The sequence below is a fragment of the Trachymyrmex cornetzi genome, unplaced genomic scaffold (genome assembly GCF_001594075.2).
Source record: "Trachymyrmex cornetzi isolate Tcor2-1 unplaced genomic scaffold, Tcor1.1 scaffold195, whole genome shotgun sequence".
Lineage (NCBI taxonomy): Eukaryota > Metazoa > Arthropoda > Insecta > Hymenoptera > Formicidae > Trachymyrmex > Trachymyrmex cornetzi.
Genome location: NW_017296580.1, coordinates 88,561 through 103,811, shown reverse-complemented (window position 1 = coordinate 103,811; position 15,251 = coordinate 88,561). Strand labels below are relative to the sequence as shown.

Here is a 15,251-nt window from a genome sequence, read left to right as displayed (position 1 = left end):
CCGACGGAGCAATCGTTTGCAAACGACAAGCAAACGAATGTAAAAAAAGAATATTCGATTTTTTAATATTCGGGGGCTAGCGTGAAGTTGCCCCCCCCAAAATTTAAATTTCGTGTAACTTTTGAACTAAGGGTGAGCAAAAAAAAATTCGGACGGAGCAAACGTGAGCAAATGATGAGCAAACAAATGCAAAAAAAAATATTCGATTTCACTATTCGAAAACACGAACTGAACGAATCCAGCACACCCGGTGAGCTCGGGCGCCATGTGTCTTCCTCTGGTCAGGTTGATGTTCAAATGAAACATCACCTGGCAGAAGGTGTACGAAGATTTTCTCCTCTAACATAAAACAAAAAAAAATGAAGCAACATGTACCATGGTAACATTAGCGTTCGATAAAAAATAATTGTATTATAAAATTTTTTATAGTATTTAACTAAAGAATTCCATCCGCCATATTGATTCAACTACTTTGAATTTTCAAATTTTCAAACGGCCATAACGATTCGATCATTTTTCTTATTCAATCATTTTGAATCCAGATTCGTAATATTATATTTCATAATGTCTAAAAAGGAGAGTAAAATGGAGGAGCGCGCGCGTAGCGCGCGCAAGGAATGTACTAGTATAAGAAAAAAAAGGAAATTAAAAAAAATACTGTTTTAAATAAAAGCGTAAAAGAAGTTTCGTAATTAAAAAACACAATGCTTGATCTAGTACATTGCGCGTTTAACATGTTATAAAATTAAATGATATCGCATGAAAGTAAAAACTTATGGCACCGTCCGAATTTTTGCAACACACTCATAATAATTGTCTTATTTACGCGAAATACCTACGATCGTAAATGCCATAACATAGCTCAATAAAATCCAACGGCGTTACGGAAGTCGACGGACATTTCCAAGTTTACGTAAATGCAATTGCAATTTTACGCTTGGAGGTCAATCGACCTGCAGCTTCAAGGTTTATAGCATTTGTACGCTAGAAAGCGTTTCGCAACGAAATAGAGGAATTTTTGTTGTTGAATATAAAATATCTGTCTTAATATTGATTTATACTGACTACACTGTTCGGTAAAAAATCAACTATTTTCTCTCTCCAAAGTGTGATTATTTTAAAGATTTTTTTTCGCGCTAAACACGATATCGTATGAAATGGACCGACAACCAATTTAATGTACCTCGATTTTTACTAAAAATCCTGACACGTTACACAAACTCTAACGACGGCATCGTGTTGAGTGTGAAAAAGTTTTCAGAGTATATATTATTATATTTCAGAGAAGAAAAGTAGTTTTTTGTTAAATTATGTAATAATTATACAAAAAGTCTAAAATTTAAACAATCATAATTTGATGAAAATAAGTCGCACAATCGTGAACTAAAATTCATTTGAAAGCTCTCAATTAAAGAGCTTTTAGATACCGTTTATTAAGAAACAAACTTTTATTCTGTTGTAAAAACAATGTTAAAAATGATCATTTTTTATTTATTTTACTTTAATTTATTCAAAATTGTAATGTGCTACACAAATCTATCAATCGTGTTCAACGCAAAAAAATGTCCGAAATATGTACTATGACACTTCGGAAAAAATTTGAGAGTTGAATTTAAAAAAGAATCGATTTTATTAACATCAGTGCCCGTTTCATTTAAATTCTTTACCTATTCCTTCAACTATTGTATTTGCGGTAACATAATAAGAGATATATATTGGGAATATATAAAAAGTACACTCCACTGAAGAAAATTTCTATTTTACACGTACAATTCAACTGATAAAACGCACGTAAATTCTTATTCGATTATGTTTGCGTCAGAGGCACCAATTCTGTCGGTCGAACGAATTTAATCTGCTAAAGTTCGACATACGATACTGAACGTGGGCGTGACGCTCGTATCCAGTAACATCATGGGGTGAAAATGTGTATGCGCTGTTAATCATAGGTATTCCTCTATCTGCATTTGAAGTCACAACCTGATACTAGGAATATATCACGATTCGCTCTAGACATTCATGTCGACCAATTGTCAACTTACTTTAATAAGTACGAACATAATTTCGATTAACAAAGGATCTCCACGTTGCAAAAAGGAATGAAATATACATGTAGCGCACAATATACCACAGTGAAAAGTAAAAAATAAGTGGAAAATACAGAATATACAAAATCACAATCGGAAAATAGCTGTTATTTTGTAATAAATAGACAGAAATGGAGAGAGAGAGAGAGAGAGAGAGAGAGAGAGAGAGAGAGAGAGAGATGAAATACTATACTTACTAGAAGAAACCCGTAATTTTTATTAGAACAAAAGCATATATACACGAAAAATAAAGTTTTTTTACGTCAGTTAAATCAAAGATGTGCGAAATTGATCAAATAATAAATATTCCGATAAATTTCATACTAAATTCCAAGACTTACTTGCGAATATCCATAAACTTTGATGATCTTTTCGTCGGGGTCATGCTCAATTCTTCCACCGCCTACGCAAGTCGCTTGTAGACCAGCATGTTTCTTGATTTGTTCATCTACTTCGTCGAATATATCAGCTAAAACAGAAATAAAATAATGTACATGATAATGGAATTCGACATAATTTTAGGGCTTATACGAACCCATCAGTTGGATGGAATTACAAAGTAGAGTGCGTAAGTATCTTAGCATTAATTCAATTTGTGACGTTAATATTTTAGCTGCGATTCCGTTTCCAGTTTAACAAACCAAATCGGCGCGTAATTTATAAAACTAAAAAATATAGCATATGAATGTTATTAAGTATCAAGATCCGCTTTAACCGAAAATAGGATTCTGTCTCTTATTTGATTTGTACTGAACTATTTATTTATTTTTTTACAGTTAACGTGTTGATTGTATTATCAAAATTTTTTTAAGTATTTGTAAAAAATAAAGTTATATAATATAAAATTTTGAATCAAATAAATAACTAAATAACAATGTAAAATAAAAAAATTTGCAATTTTTTTTTAACACACTATCATGGATATTAGGCTCATTTAATAATATTACATAATATTTTATTATTACATGCTTGCAATAATAAAAATCTCACTATGACAATAAAACATGACATATAATATAAAACTCGTTAGACAAATCACGTGTTAAACGTAAGGTTTATTAGTTTTTAAAAAAGATTCTTTAAAAATATCTAATATATCACCGTAAAAAGAAATAATTTTAATATTAGCAGAAACCGCTAAATCTTAGAGGATTTTATTCTTATATACGGCCTCAAGAGGAATCTTCTGAAATCAAGAGGAAAATATGCTAAGCACAATATTCTTACAGTTAGAGTACTTTCGTTTTGCATCTACAGTAAAAATCTTAACAATATTTTTATTTCAGACCGTATATGTGAGAAACACAATCAATACTAAAAATTTAAACGCCTATTACGGTCGAAGCTGGATCTTTGTTGCTTTAAATAATGCAATCTTGAATTATTAATATATACTATATATGTACTTGCATATATACCATATTGTAGTCTTTTTCCAACTGCGCGCCGAATTATTTTTCCGGACTAAATAAACACAATTAAAACTACTCTAGTAATCGCGAATTAAATTGGCAAGCAATTTAATAATTTGATGCTACCATCAAGCATTATAAAGATGTTAATATATTAAAACTGTTAATAAATTTATTAAACAGTTAGTAAAAATCTTGTTGTTCCTCTAATATAATTTACTTGTAAGAGGGCACTCCACTTTCAGTAAATATATTCCTCGTTATACAAGAGGAAAACTGTTAGAATAATCTCCAATACATTTTTGATGAATAGTCCAGTGCATTGCAAGAGGAATATACTCTGTCTGTAAAAGTTTCTGCTTAGAATATAAGGTTACCGGAAATTTCACTTTACAATTAGATTATCTTTTTTTTGGGTGATTATATAATATAATTTTTCTCAAATAGTAACTTGCATAGCTTAACAGGAAGATATGTTTAAACAATGAACTTTTTTAATTCGAATATAGGCAACAAAGCTATTAATAAGATTTGACGAACACAGAATGAATCACGCTGAAGATAAATAAAATCGCGATCGTCCTATATCCTATATATATATACATATATCAATATGTTGTTATTGCTCCATTTCGAAGGAAGACGACAGCTATAATTTCCGCTTTTTTCCATCACTTTCCTCTCTCTATCTCCCCCCCCCCCTCTCTCTCTCTTTCTCTCTCTCAAAGATTGCAGAAACTCGTGGCTGATACAAAGTACCGATCGCGTATAAATAGCTACTCTGAGGAACGAAATCTAATCGTGATTCCAATTCCAAGAAAAAGAAGTGCGACTTCTGTCTCGTTTGGATGGTCCTCATTCGATCAATATCATCACAAATTGCACGTCCCTCGGCAAACAACATAGGAGCGCTTCTCGTCTGAAACGCGATACGAATCCACAACAAAAATTCGCACGCGACTATATATAGGTAAGTGTCGGTCAATCAAGCACCATTGTGTGTCACCAATGTGTCCACCAGTGTCCACGAAAAAGTTAAAAGGAAGGACTTAGTATCGATTTGCGGAAAAATTGAGAGAGGCACATACGTGTTTGTGCATATATGACATATGCCACGTGAAAGAAACATTCTTTGAAACGCGCGCTGTAATGCTATATATGTATTATAACACGCCAAAGTACATTTCACGTGCGCGACATGAAACAGACGATAAAGGAAGGATTTTCCCGATAAAAAAAAAGCCGAATCAGAGCATCACGCAAAACATATAAAAAACTCATCGTTGCATGACGGTCGTACGCGTAGCACGAGAATTTCTATTAAATTTGTTGACACATGCTAGCTCACTCTACCTCACGCGTATTTCAAGATCTTCGTAGATGTCCTACTTTGAAAACGTAAAATTCCTATTATTTTTCAATTTTATATTAAATATAATATCAAAAAAATAATTAGGAACAATATAAAATTTATATATTGAATACAAAATTTATATATGAGATTTACATATCTAATATAAAATTATATAAATATATAAAATGTCATATATTAAATACACATAAAAATTATATAAATTTATATATACATATTATATTTAATATATTTAATAAATTTCTTATTATTTTTTAATGTCACTTTTTACCTCGATGCAGAATAAATGCTTCAGAAATTTAATTATTGCAGAAGACACATAAATAACGAAATTGAAAAGTATTTTTCATTCCCTATAAAAAATTATGAAAATGTGCAGAATACATTTTAAGAATTGTGGATTCGAGAAATTGGAAACTTTTCAGAAATGACTTCTGAACTTTATTTTCTCTTTAAAGAACTTGACTTTCTCAAGGATATAGTACTAATTCAAATTCAATGTTATATTGCAAAGAATTTAACGAGATCACAATATGCATAACTTTCTATATTTTTACTTTGTTCCATAAATATTTCTTTCCTCTTATTCGTTTACTTTGATAAATGGAGAATCTTCGCGTTTCTCCGTTACTCGAATGAACACGTTTCGCAACAAGTAATGCACTTACTGATTGGATCACGTTGTTGCCTGTGAAGACAAATAGTATTACGGATAAGATATTCTATACAAAACCTATAAAAAGATCTCGCGTTTCTACGAAAAAAGAAATTCTTAATTTTCAACTTACAAAATCTATTATATAAGTGAAAGTAAAAACTATACGATCCATATATGATCCCCTTTTCCTACAAACATAACTGACAAAGTAAAATAAATAACATTTTAATAAGCGCACAATTATTTTACTGTTTAGTAACATTTGCGATAGAAAATGTATTTAAAAAAATCTTATTTTATATAATAATCAATTATAATCAAATATAATTTTCCTAATTATTACGTAATTATTAAATAACTATACCAATTGTGTTGTTAAAAATATTTTAATCATGTTTGTTTCCTAAATAAATAAATTAATCATTGAGATCTATATTCGTTAAATCAGAGTTTAGTGCAGGATATAATATTACAATAAAATTGTAAATATATATATATATATATATTTTTTAATCTATATCTAATAATAAATAAAAAATTACGAATAATAAAATATAAATAAAAAGGACAAAAATTTCTTCTCTTATTTATTATTAACATCAGCTGCGATAAATAAAAATTAAATGGATGAATTAAAAATTAAAATAACGTAAAATAACCTTAATTGTTAATTATTCAGAAAACCATCACGAATCATTAACGGTTCTCCACAATGTGGTCTTTGTTGAAACAAAGGCGAGAATCGTGTTTCTACTGAACGAAAAAAAGAGGGATAAGAAAAGGTCGTCGGAACACAGGAAGGATCAGAACAGAGTTTCATCCCCATTTCAATGTTCAGCCTTTAACTTCCACAAAAGCACATATATTTTGTTATTCTGGATGTGTTGTCCATTAAGAGTCCTCCCTATCTTCCCCTTCAGTAAACGATAATCCAGGGCAAAATATAAAAAGGAAAAGACATACGCAGGGGAGTTTACTCAAAACATGCGTAAAGGTGAGAGATAATAAGAAAAATAGTTGGAAACCAACGTGCGGAAATCAGCACAAATAGAGAAACATCTTTGAACATAAACGGAAAATGATTTATTTTACAAGAGACGGATCGCCAAACTGATTACTGTGGCGCTAAGGAAAATATATTGATTGTTATATCGCACAATATAAGACTCGCAAAATAGAGACATGTCATTACTAGATGATCTGAATTATTATCTATATATATAGAAATGTTACTTATATCTCCATAAATATTACAGAAATAGCGAGTCATAAGTAACAAAGGTCGACATAATAAGCAGGATAATCATATAATATAATACATTACTTAATAACATTTCAAAAAACGAAGTATAAGAATGACAATTTATTCCATACATGTATTCGTAATAAACATTTTAATAATGAGACAGTGACCCAAAAGTTTAATAAATTAATTTGGAACTTATGTATTCTATATAAAGTACCTACTTTTTAGTCACATCACACAATAAATAATTAAATAAAAACTCAGTATATTTAGTCATAAAAAATTTGCTGATTATTTATATATTTTATATTTTGCTTCATCATCGAAGAGATTCAAAAAAGTATCATCCTTATCAATTTATTCAAATCTATTTTATATATAAAACGAAACTTATAAATTATGAATTTGCGCAACTTTTACTTCAAAATCTGCATACCATATTTGAAATAATTCTTGTAAAAATTCTGCAAAGCATTTTAGAATCAATGAATTATTTTAAAATCATTCAATGTATCAATGAATTATTTTAAAATTAATCCATTTTAGTATAGATTAATTTCAATAAATAATTCAAGTTAATTAAGCAGATTATATCAATATCAAAACTTCTTATCGTTATTTGATGTCCGCTTTCATCTATTAGCTGTTAGCGATGTCGAGAAGTTTGACAAGTTTATACGAGACTTGTCAAGAAAGATGCAAGTGCATGGATCGACAAAACCAACCCTGCGGTTAAATGACGTCCATAAATTTCTTGTTGAACTGTCATTTTCACGATGGCAGAATAACAAGAAATAAACAGAAATAAGAAATAAACGAACTTTAAATATATTCCAAACGCTCTTTGTGCCCGACGTTTTTATGAATAATTTTTTAAATAAACAATGATGAATAATTTTGGGTAAATAGTTTTATATTATGAAGAAACTTTAATTATGTGTAAAAAAAAAAAGATAATAAAACTACGGGAAAAAATTCAGATTTTAGTTTTAATTATATATAAAATATAATATATGTATGTGAAATATATAATTTATATATTTGTAAAATACCTATATTAGTGTATATATAAAAAAGTTCCATTTTAGATATACGATTTTTTAAAAAGATTTTTAAGTTTTTACATCTCTCTCTCTCTTTTTCTGATTTAACTCCGAATGTTCTTTGTAATCTTATACTTAAATCTACATATCGACAACAATGGAATGTCAGAAATGAATAGAAATCGTTGACAAAGTAATCCCTCAGTAGGCACTAAAAGCACGATCTGGTAACGCACTAAGTGCGAAATACGGTACAACGCGTAAATATAACGTTGATATGATATAGATACATATGAGAGAGGGAAGAGAGAGAGAGAGAGAGTAGAGAGAGAGAGAGAGAGAGAGAGAGAGAGAGAGACGTAGGGGGAGAAATGTCTAGACTTCCAACCAGCTCGGTATTGAGTTAATCAGCTTGCAATGAATTTCTGTCGATGGAAAGTTTTGGAACTATAGAGCGAGTTTACACCGATTATGGCCGGCAGAGCAACGCGCGTGGAGCGATTGGCAGAAATGGCAGAAAGATCTTCAACACATCGTGCATAAAATATTCTAGTTTGAATATTTAAAAGTACTTTTTCCCGAAAGGTAGGTACATAGCATGACATGAAAAAGCAAGCGAGTCGGAAAGCTCAAATTAATTATCCTCTTCCTCTCCCCTCTCCCTCCCTCCCTCTCTCTCTCTCTCTCTCTCTCTCCCTTCTTTGAAATAATCGTGATCCCGATAACTGTATAGCTTCATTATACATAAACGAAAATTACAACTGAAATAATGGCAGTATATAAAGCCGAAGATATTTAGATATTTATTAACACTCGCCATAATACGATTATTGAAATTATTTCACACTTACATTATCGTCATGTTTGCAAATAACTAATAAATTGAATAGTTTATTGACGATTTAAAAATACTTCATAATCACTGTAAAGTTTCACTTGCGATAAGAATGAAAAAAATAAACCGATGATATATCAAACAGAAGATTTTCATAATATTTAAATTTTTAATATTAAATCTAGAATTTTTAACATTATACACACATAGAAAATTTTTTTATTGGAATGTTAAATTGGATTACTTATACGTTAACTAAATCTAAATATTTTTTAAAGACAAACGAAAATATGATCAATTTATAGAAGTATAAAAAAGAAATGATGTCGTTCAGATTCACTAAAATATAAGTGAGACATTAAAAAGACGACCATCGACGACAGAAATGATTTACAGAGATCGGGCGAGGTGGTTTACATTCTTCAAGTTTTAACGCCTCCTCTTTGCAGATTTATAACACCGATTTGCACTCGTTATTGCACGAGAGTTCTGAAACACGCAACTTTATACTACACGATCGTACACTGAGAGAAAAGATTTTGTTATAGGAACAAATCAAGGGAAAGCAAATGTGATATTTGTTAAAAAAACAATCGATTTGTTACGATGGCAAATTAATTTGTCAATGTAACAAATAATCAATAGTATCGCTAGCAAATAAGAGGCTTTTATATATATATATATATATAAAAGTCGTAGACGGTTGCAGGGTCTCAAATCGTAAGAAATTGATTAATTCTAGTCAAGTATTCTCCTTATATTTGACTGTGCTTGATCGATTTCCTAAAACTTAAGACTCCACGATCATCTACGAATTCTATGTAAACGAGCTAAAGTCTATCCAAAAGAGATAGGTTAGATTCTATATAGTTTATTTCTGTTACTAATAATTGGTTGGTATAGCAAACTAGCAGCAATCACAAGAACATAATTTGTTGTTACATATTTACCGATCACCGGTTAAAGGTACTGGTGGCTTGCTAAATTAATAAAATCCTTTCTCTCAGTGTAGCAGCTTGTATAAAAACAAATGAGAGGATACACGCAATTAATGCAGCGTCACTGTCACGTAAACGTAGAAACTTTATTAAGCAGAAGTTATCCACGGATAATTTACAATTAGTTTATGTTTTGTATTATCAGTTTATGTTTGATATTATTATTTCAGAATACAATTATATGTGATAATTATAAAATAAAAATTGCGAACTATCCAAATTAAATAGAAATTTCTGTTGTAAACTTCCAAAAGTATTGGAAGTTTTTATCCAACAAAAATGTGCCGTAAATTTAAACAGTTTTATTGTGATATTACAATATCATTTTGTGGTAAAGTATATGCAAATCTCTAATACGCATGCACAGCACGCCAGTTTTGTAAATTCACAACAAATTTTTATTATAAATTTACAAATATTGCAAAATCACAGCGAAACGTTATATGATTTGTAAATTTACTGCACATTTTTATTGTAAGGGTATTGTAAATTCACAAACATTTCTAACAGTGAAATTCGAACGAGTTTATAAAGCAAAAACGGTTGCAAAACACAAATTTAGATTTTAGGTTTTAAATCTTTTCAGAAATTATACTGAAGAGCTGATGGCTAATAGCTAACGAGGCTGAAGGCTAGAACGCTAGAAAAGCTCAAAGAGAGGTAAGTTTACCCACATGTGAGTTTACATTTGAAATTACGTATTTGGATTGTAAAAAAAAATAAGAATTCTCTCGTACCACATGTTACTTAATGAAAACCGCATGAGATAAAATCACTTTGTGAATGTTCTTCTAACATCGAATAAATATACCTATATTTATCTCGAAAGAATTAACTTTTTCATAAAGAAAAGTATTTCGTTGAAACAACGCCGATTATTTGAGGTAACGACTATCCGCTCACTCTATATAAACTGAACAAATGGCTTTGTGCCAGATCTATTCTAACCGCCCGCGCCGCGCCGATGAGAAATTAAGACATATCATCGACGATGATGCATGCTCTCTCCGTAAAATATGAATCGCGATCGTAAATCATATCTAATGGAACGCCAAGTAACGACACACAAGCAATTAGTGCTTCCCATTACGCCAAGGATAAAATAAAATGGCAATTAAGAAAGAAAGTACATGGAATAAAAACAATACATAAATTTCGTGCAATGAAATTATATCTTTCTTCAATATATTTATAATTCGCGAAATACTTCTAGTTTCAATTGCAATTCGTTATCGCGTACTGCTGTATTAATTAATTGCTTTCTGAAGACTCTCTAAAATTGATAAAATAAACTATCTATACAAATATTATAAATATATCTCATGCAATTTTTCCATATGTATCATTTAGAGGTAAATAGATATTTTTTTTTGTAAATTACATTATAGTAAAAAAATTATATTAATGCACGAAAAATATTTTCTTTCAAATTCTTAATTTATTTTAGATTAAATCAATTCTGTTTCCAATTCATGACCGTAATATAAGTAATATATATCAATCATTTTCAATTCGATACTCTTTGCGATACAGTTCTCTTTATTTATTTTTCCTCCTTGTGCTATGTGTTGATCAAAGTTTGCAGCTGTTATCACTTGACTAATCAGTTAATTGGCAATGTGGCTTCTCAAAATTTGGAATTAAAGAGGCTCTTCCGGCTGCTCGCTTGTGTTCCTTGAGAAGCGAATAATGACCATATCCATTGTTTGACATCGCTGATGATGGCTCGAATGAAGTCGAAACGTTCGATATTGATCTGTATGATATTTCTTGCGAGATTAATGTAAGATAAGTTTTAGAATGTTGTTATTTATACGCATTTAATAACTGCGCCTATTTCTAACTCTTAATTGCTCGTCAATTTATTGTTTTACCATTATTATTTCTTATTCACATTACATCTGTTAGAAAATGGTTTTAAATACTATACATCACAAAGAGTTTAAACTTTCATTTATTTTGCGACGCGCAGTACTTGACAGTTATTTGCAATGCAAATACTCACAAAGTAACTATCGTTAACTGTCATGGCTTAAAATAGGAACATAGCAATAAAATGTTCCGTAAAGTATAACAAAATTTTTTTAAGCACGATGACAATTTTATAGAATAATGAAAAATTTACAAAAGATCTCTCTTTTTTTTTACTCATAATATCACTGATCTTCATCTTAAAATATATATCACGAATATTATACTTTAAAACTCATCTCTGTGTAAGACATGAATATTCTATCTTAAGACTCCATCTTGTATATTCATCAACTGATCTTCAAGCAAAAATAATTCAAACACTCAAAAATATTATTTATCACATTTTACAAAAAATTCTTTTTAATTAGATGTCGTATGTTTGTTTATCACGTCGCGCTTATAACTTATAATATTTGTCAATTAGTTTTTGTCAATGAAACCAAAAGATTATAATAATGGAATTTTTAAGAGCATATAATATACAGGGTGTCTCACAACCATCGTACAATACTTTCACAGTGTATTCTAGAGATAAAGTAGAGTAAAAATCCTAATACGAAAATGTCGAGGTTACAATGATTTTTTTAATTATAATATATAACAAACTAACTTTATATACTTATAAGTCAAAACCTATTTTACTTTTATAGTTTATTATCATTTCTGAATTCTTTAGAACATTCTAAGACAAAAATCTTAATATGAAAATATCGAGGCTATATACATATAATAGTTTTTTAATTACAATTTTGATCAATTGTAATTCAAAAACTATTGTAGCCTCGACATTTTCGTATTAAGATTTTTTACTCTATTTTACCTCTAGAATATGCAAAAATACGGTGATTGTAAGACGTTCTATACGTGCTATAAATATAACAACGCATTATCTAGAATCGAGGATGACGTAGGTGATTACAAAACGGAAAAATAATGAAATGATAAAATTGCAAAAATTGATGCTAGATTTAGTCATACATTAATCGAAAATCAATTCAAACAATATTGAATCGAGAAATTTATTAGCGGACAATATAAAATTATACAGATGAAAATAATTGTACTGTAACGAAATCAAACAAGAAAAAAATATGCACGGCATACATATACACGTATTTTTCCATCAATATCATATTGAAATTTTAAAGCGGTTTATAGTTTGAAATATCGTTAGTTTTATTTATTTTCAATTATTTTTATTAAGCAGCGTACAAAAAATATTGCATATAAAATAAATTTAAAAAATTATAATATATGAAGTATAAATTATTTAAATTATAAAACTTATAGATTTTATCGTATAGTATATTATATTCATTAGAAATTTATTTGGATTCTAAGTAAAAATTTAATTACTATCTTTAACATTTATATAATTTATATCTTATTCTGAAATGTTCAAGATTACCACAAATTAATTATTCGATCTATACGACAAGCCAAAGATCAGATATGAATTTTTATTGAATTCGTATGAAAAGATGCTAAAAAACACGATCTGTAATTAGTTGAAAACTTCCCGGTCATAGAATGTCGATATTATTCTTTGCAACATAGAAATATCACGATTGATCTTATTGTAATTGCAGTAGTAAAGAATACAGCTCGTTCATTGATAGATACCGATTTCAATTTCCTAATGCACTGTAAAAAGCAACGAAGAGGAAATCTCAACGAAGGCAAAAGTGCGATACTAATCAGCAAGTACGCGAAAGAACCATCGAGAAAAAGTTTTCGTTAAGCTCTTTCTGAGAATGATGAATGTTCAGTCGAAGTTTTATTAAACTTTATCAGCTATAATAATCGTTGTTTAATAAAAGATGCATTAATTATTGAATATTTACTTGAGGTATACATTGTTATACCAAAAGAACAATTTTTAACTATTGGTGTAACTCAATCTTGAGTTAAAAAAATCTTTTGGGTTAAAAATAATATTTTGTTATTTTTAATTTACATATGTCAAAATATACATAAATCAATTAATTTATGTAATTAGTTTCAACGTAAACAACGTCCATATTAACTTATGTATGTACTTAATAAATAATAAATTAAATTCTTCTTTCAATGCGTTTTCTTAAATTACAATGTTTAACTCCATTGTTTCAATTGAATTAACGATATATTGAGTAGAAAATGATTTAGAAATTATTAAACAAATAATTTAAATTGGATATACTTTGAGATTATGAATTTAACATATTTACACTGAGAAAAAAATGCTGTTGATTTAATTAAAGTCTATATTACGGGCTGTCACTAACATAAGTGATTAATTCATGTTTATTTTTATTGACATAAAGGCATAAATTATTATTTCAATAATCAAGCCTTTATATCAATAAAACATACGTATGAATTAATCACTTATGTTAGTGACAGCCCATAATATAGACTTTAATTGAATCAACAGCATTTTTTTCTCAAGGTATGAATACGATATCAAATACATAATTTTGTTTAAAAAGAAGTGCGCACAATCCTAATATTCGTCTAGAAATTTCTTTAATCTTGACAATATTTGTAAAAAATCGATCTCAATTTTAAATATGCTAATTTAAATTATATTATCAAAAATCTTCTAATTAAAAAAAAACAGTTCAAAGAGCTTATGTCTTTGAACTGAATAAAGCTAGAAAAGAAGATTCCCAAGGTGCTCATTAGTCTACAATAGAACGAAAATGTGCTGAACTCTTTCGATTCAGTAAGTTTCGAGGTTTCCAATTCATAGAGACACCCGCAGTGAAATGTTTGCCTGGAAGGAGAGCTACGGAACGAATTCTAAGTTGCAGGAAGATAGAGTGAACTAGAACCATGAAACTCGACCGAAGATTGACGTTCTATCGACGTATAGTCGTCACCTTTGTCTTTCCTCAAGTTACTCGCACGATCGTTAAACACAGCCCACTTTCCAAACGCTCGTCTATGTAATATCATCTTAGAGACCTCAGCAACCTCGACAAACACGAAGATTCCAATTGCAAATTCCGAAAGCCACAGCATTCATGCTTAGGTCATGATATTTTCAACAAACTTTACGTGCATAAACAGTGACGTAATCAAATTCACAAGGTACAAGAGCGCTCTGTGTGTGTCGACACTAACAGTTGTAATTCGCCGTAAAGAGACGTTGAAGTTTCACAGGACTGTCTAGCGAGTTGCTAGAAACTTTTGCTAAATTAGCTTAACTACTTTAAAGCTATATCAAGATGAAAAAAAAACCTGTTTAATGAACGAGTTTCACGAAGGTAGAAATTTCGTGAACCATGTAGCAAACGTCGTAAGACTTTCGTCAGTTAACAGTAATTACAGAAAATTGGGACTATACGAATATTAAGAGAATATTGAATTTTTCATAGGGTAAACTAGGGTATTATGGCCATACGGAAAAGATGGCCATAGGCCATAATTTCTCCAATAATTGATTAATAGTGCATTTTTATAGTCATTCTTAAAGATAATCATATTTACTGTAGTTCATATGAGTCATTCTTAAAGATAATCATATTTACTGTAGTTCATATGAGTACACTGTTCAAAATAACAATATTATAAATATTATCTAATATTTTTTCTTTCGACTATCTGCAAAATTTTGCACGTGTCTGCTAAAAACTGTTATA

General features: G+C 29.5%; 1 protein-coding gene across 1 annotated transcript in view; it reads right to left on the bottom strand.

The window, feature by feature from the left end:
• Positions 1-15,251, bottom strand: part of LOC108759584 (uncharacterized) — a 98,416-nt gene that overhangs the window by 11,021 nt on the left and 72,144 nt on the right. The window contains exon 3 of the mRNA XM_018505083.1: positions 2,429-2,556. Within this exon, the coding sequence (XP_018360585.1) occupies positions 2,429-2,556 (128 nt within the window). The remainder of the gene's footprint in view (positions 1-2,428; positions 2,557-15,251) is intronic.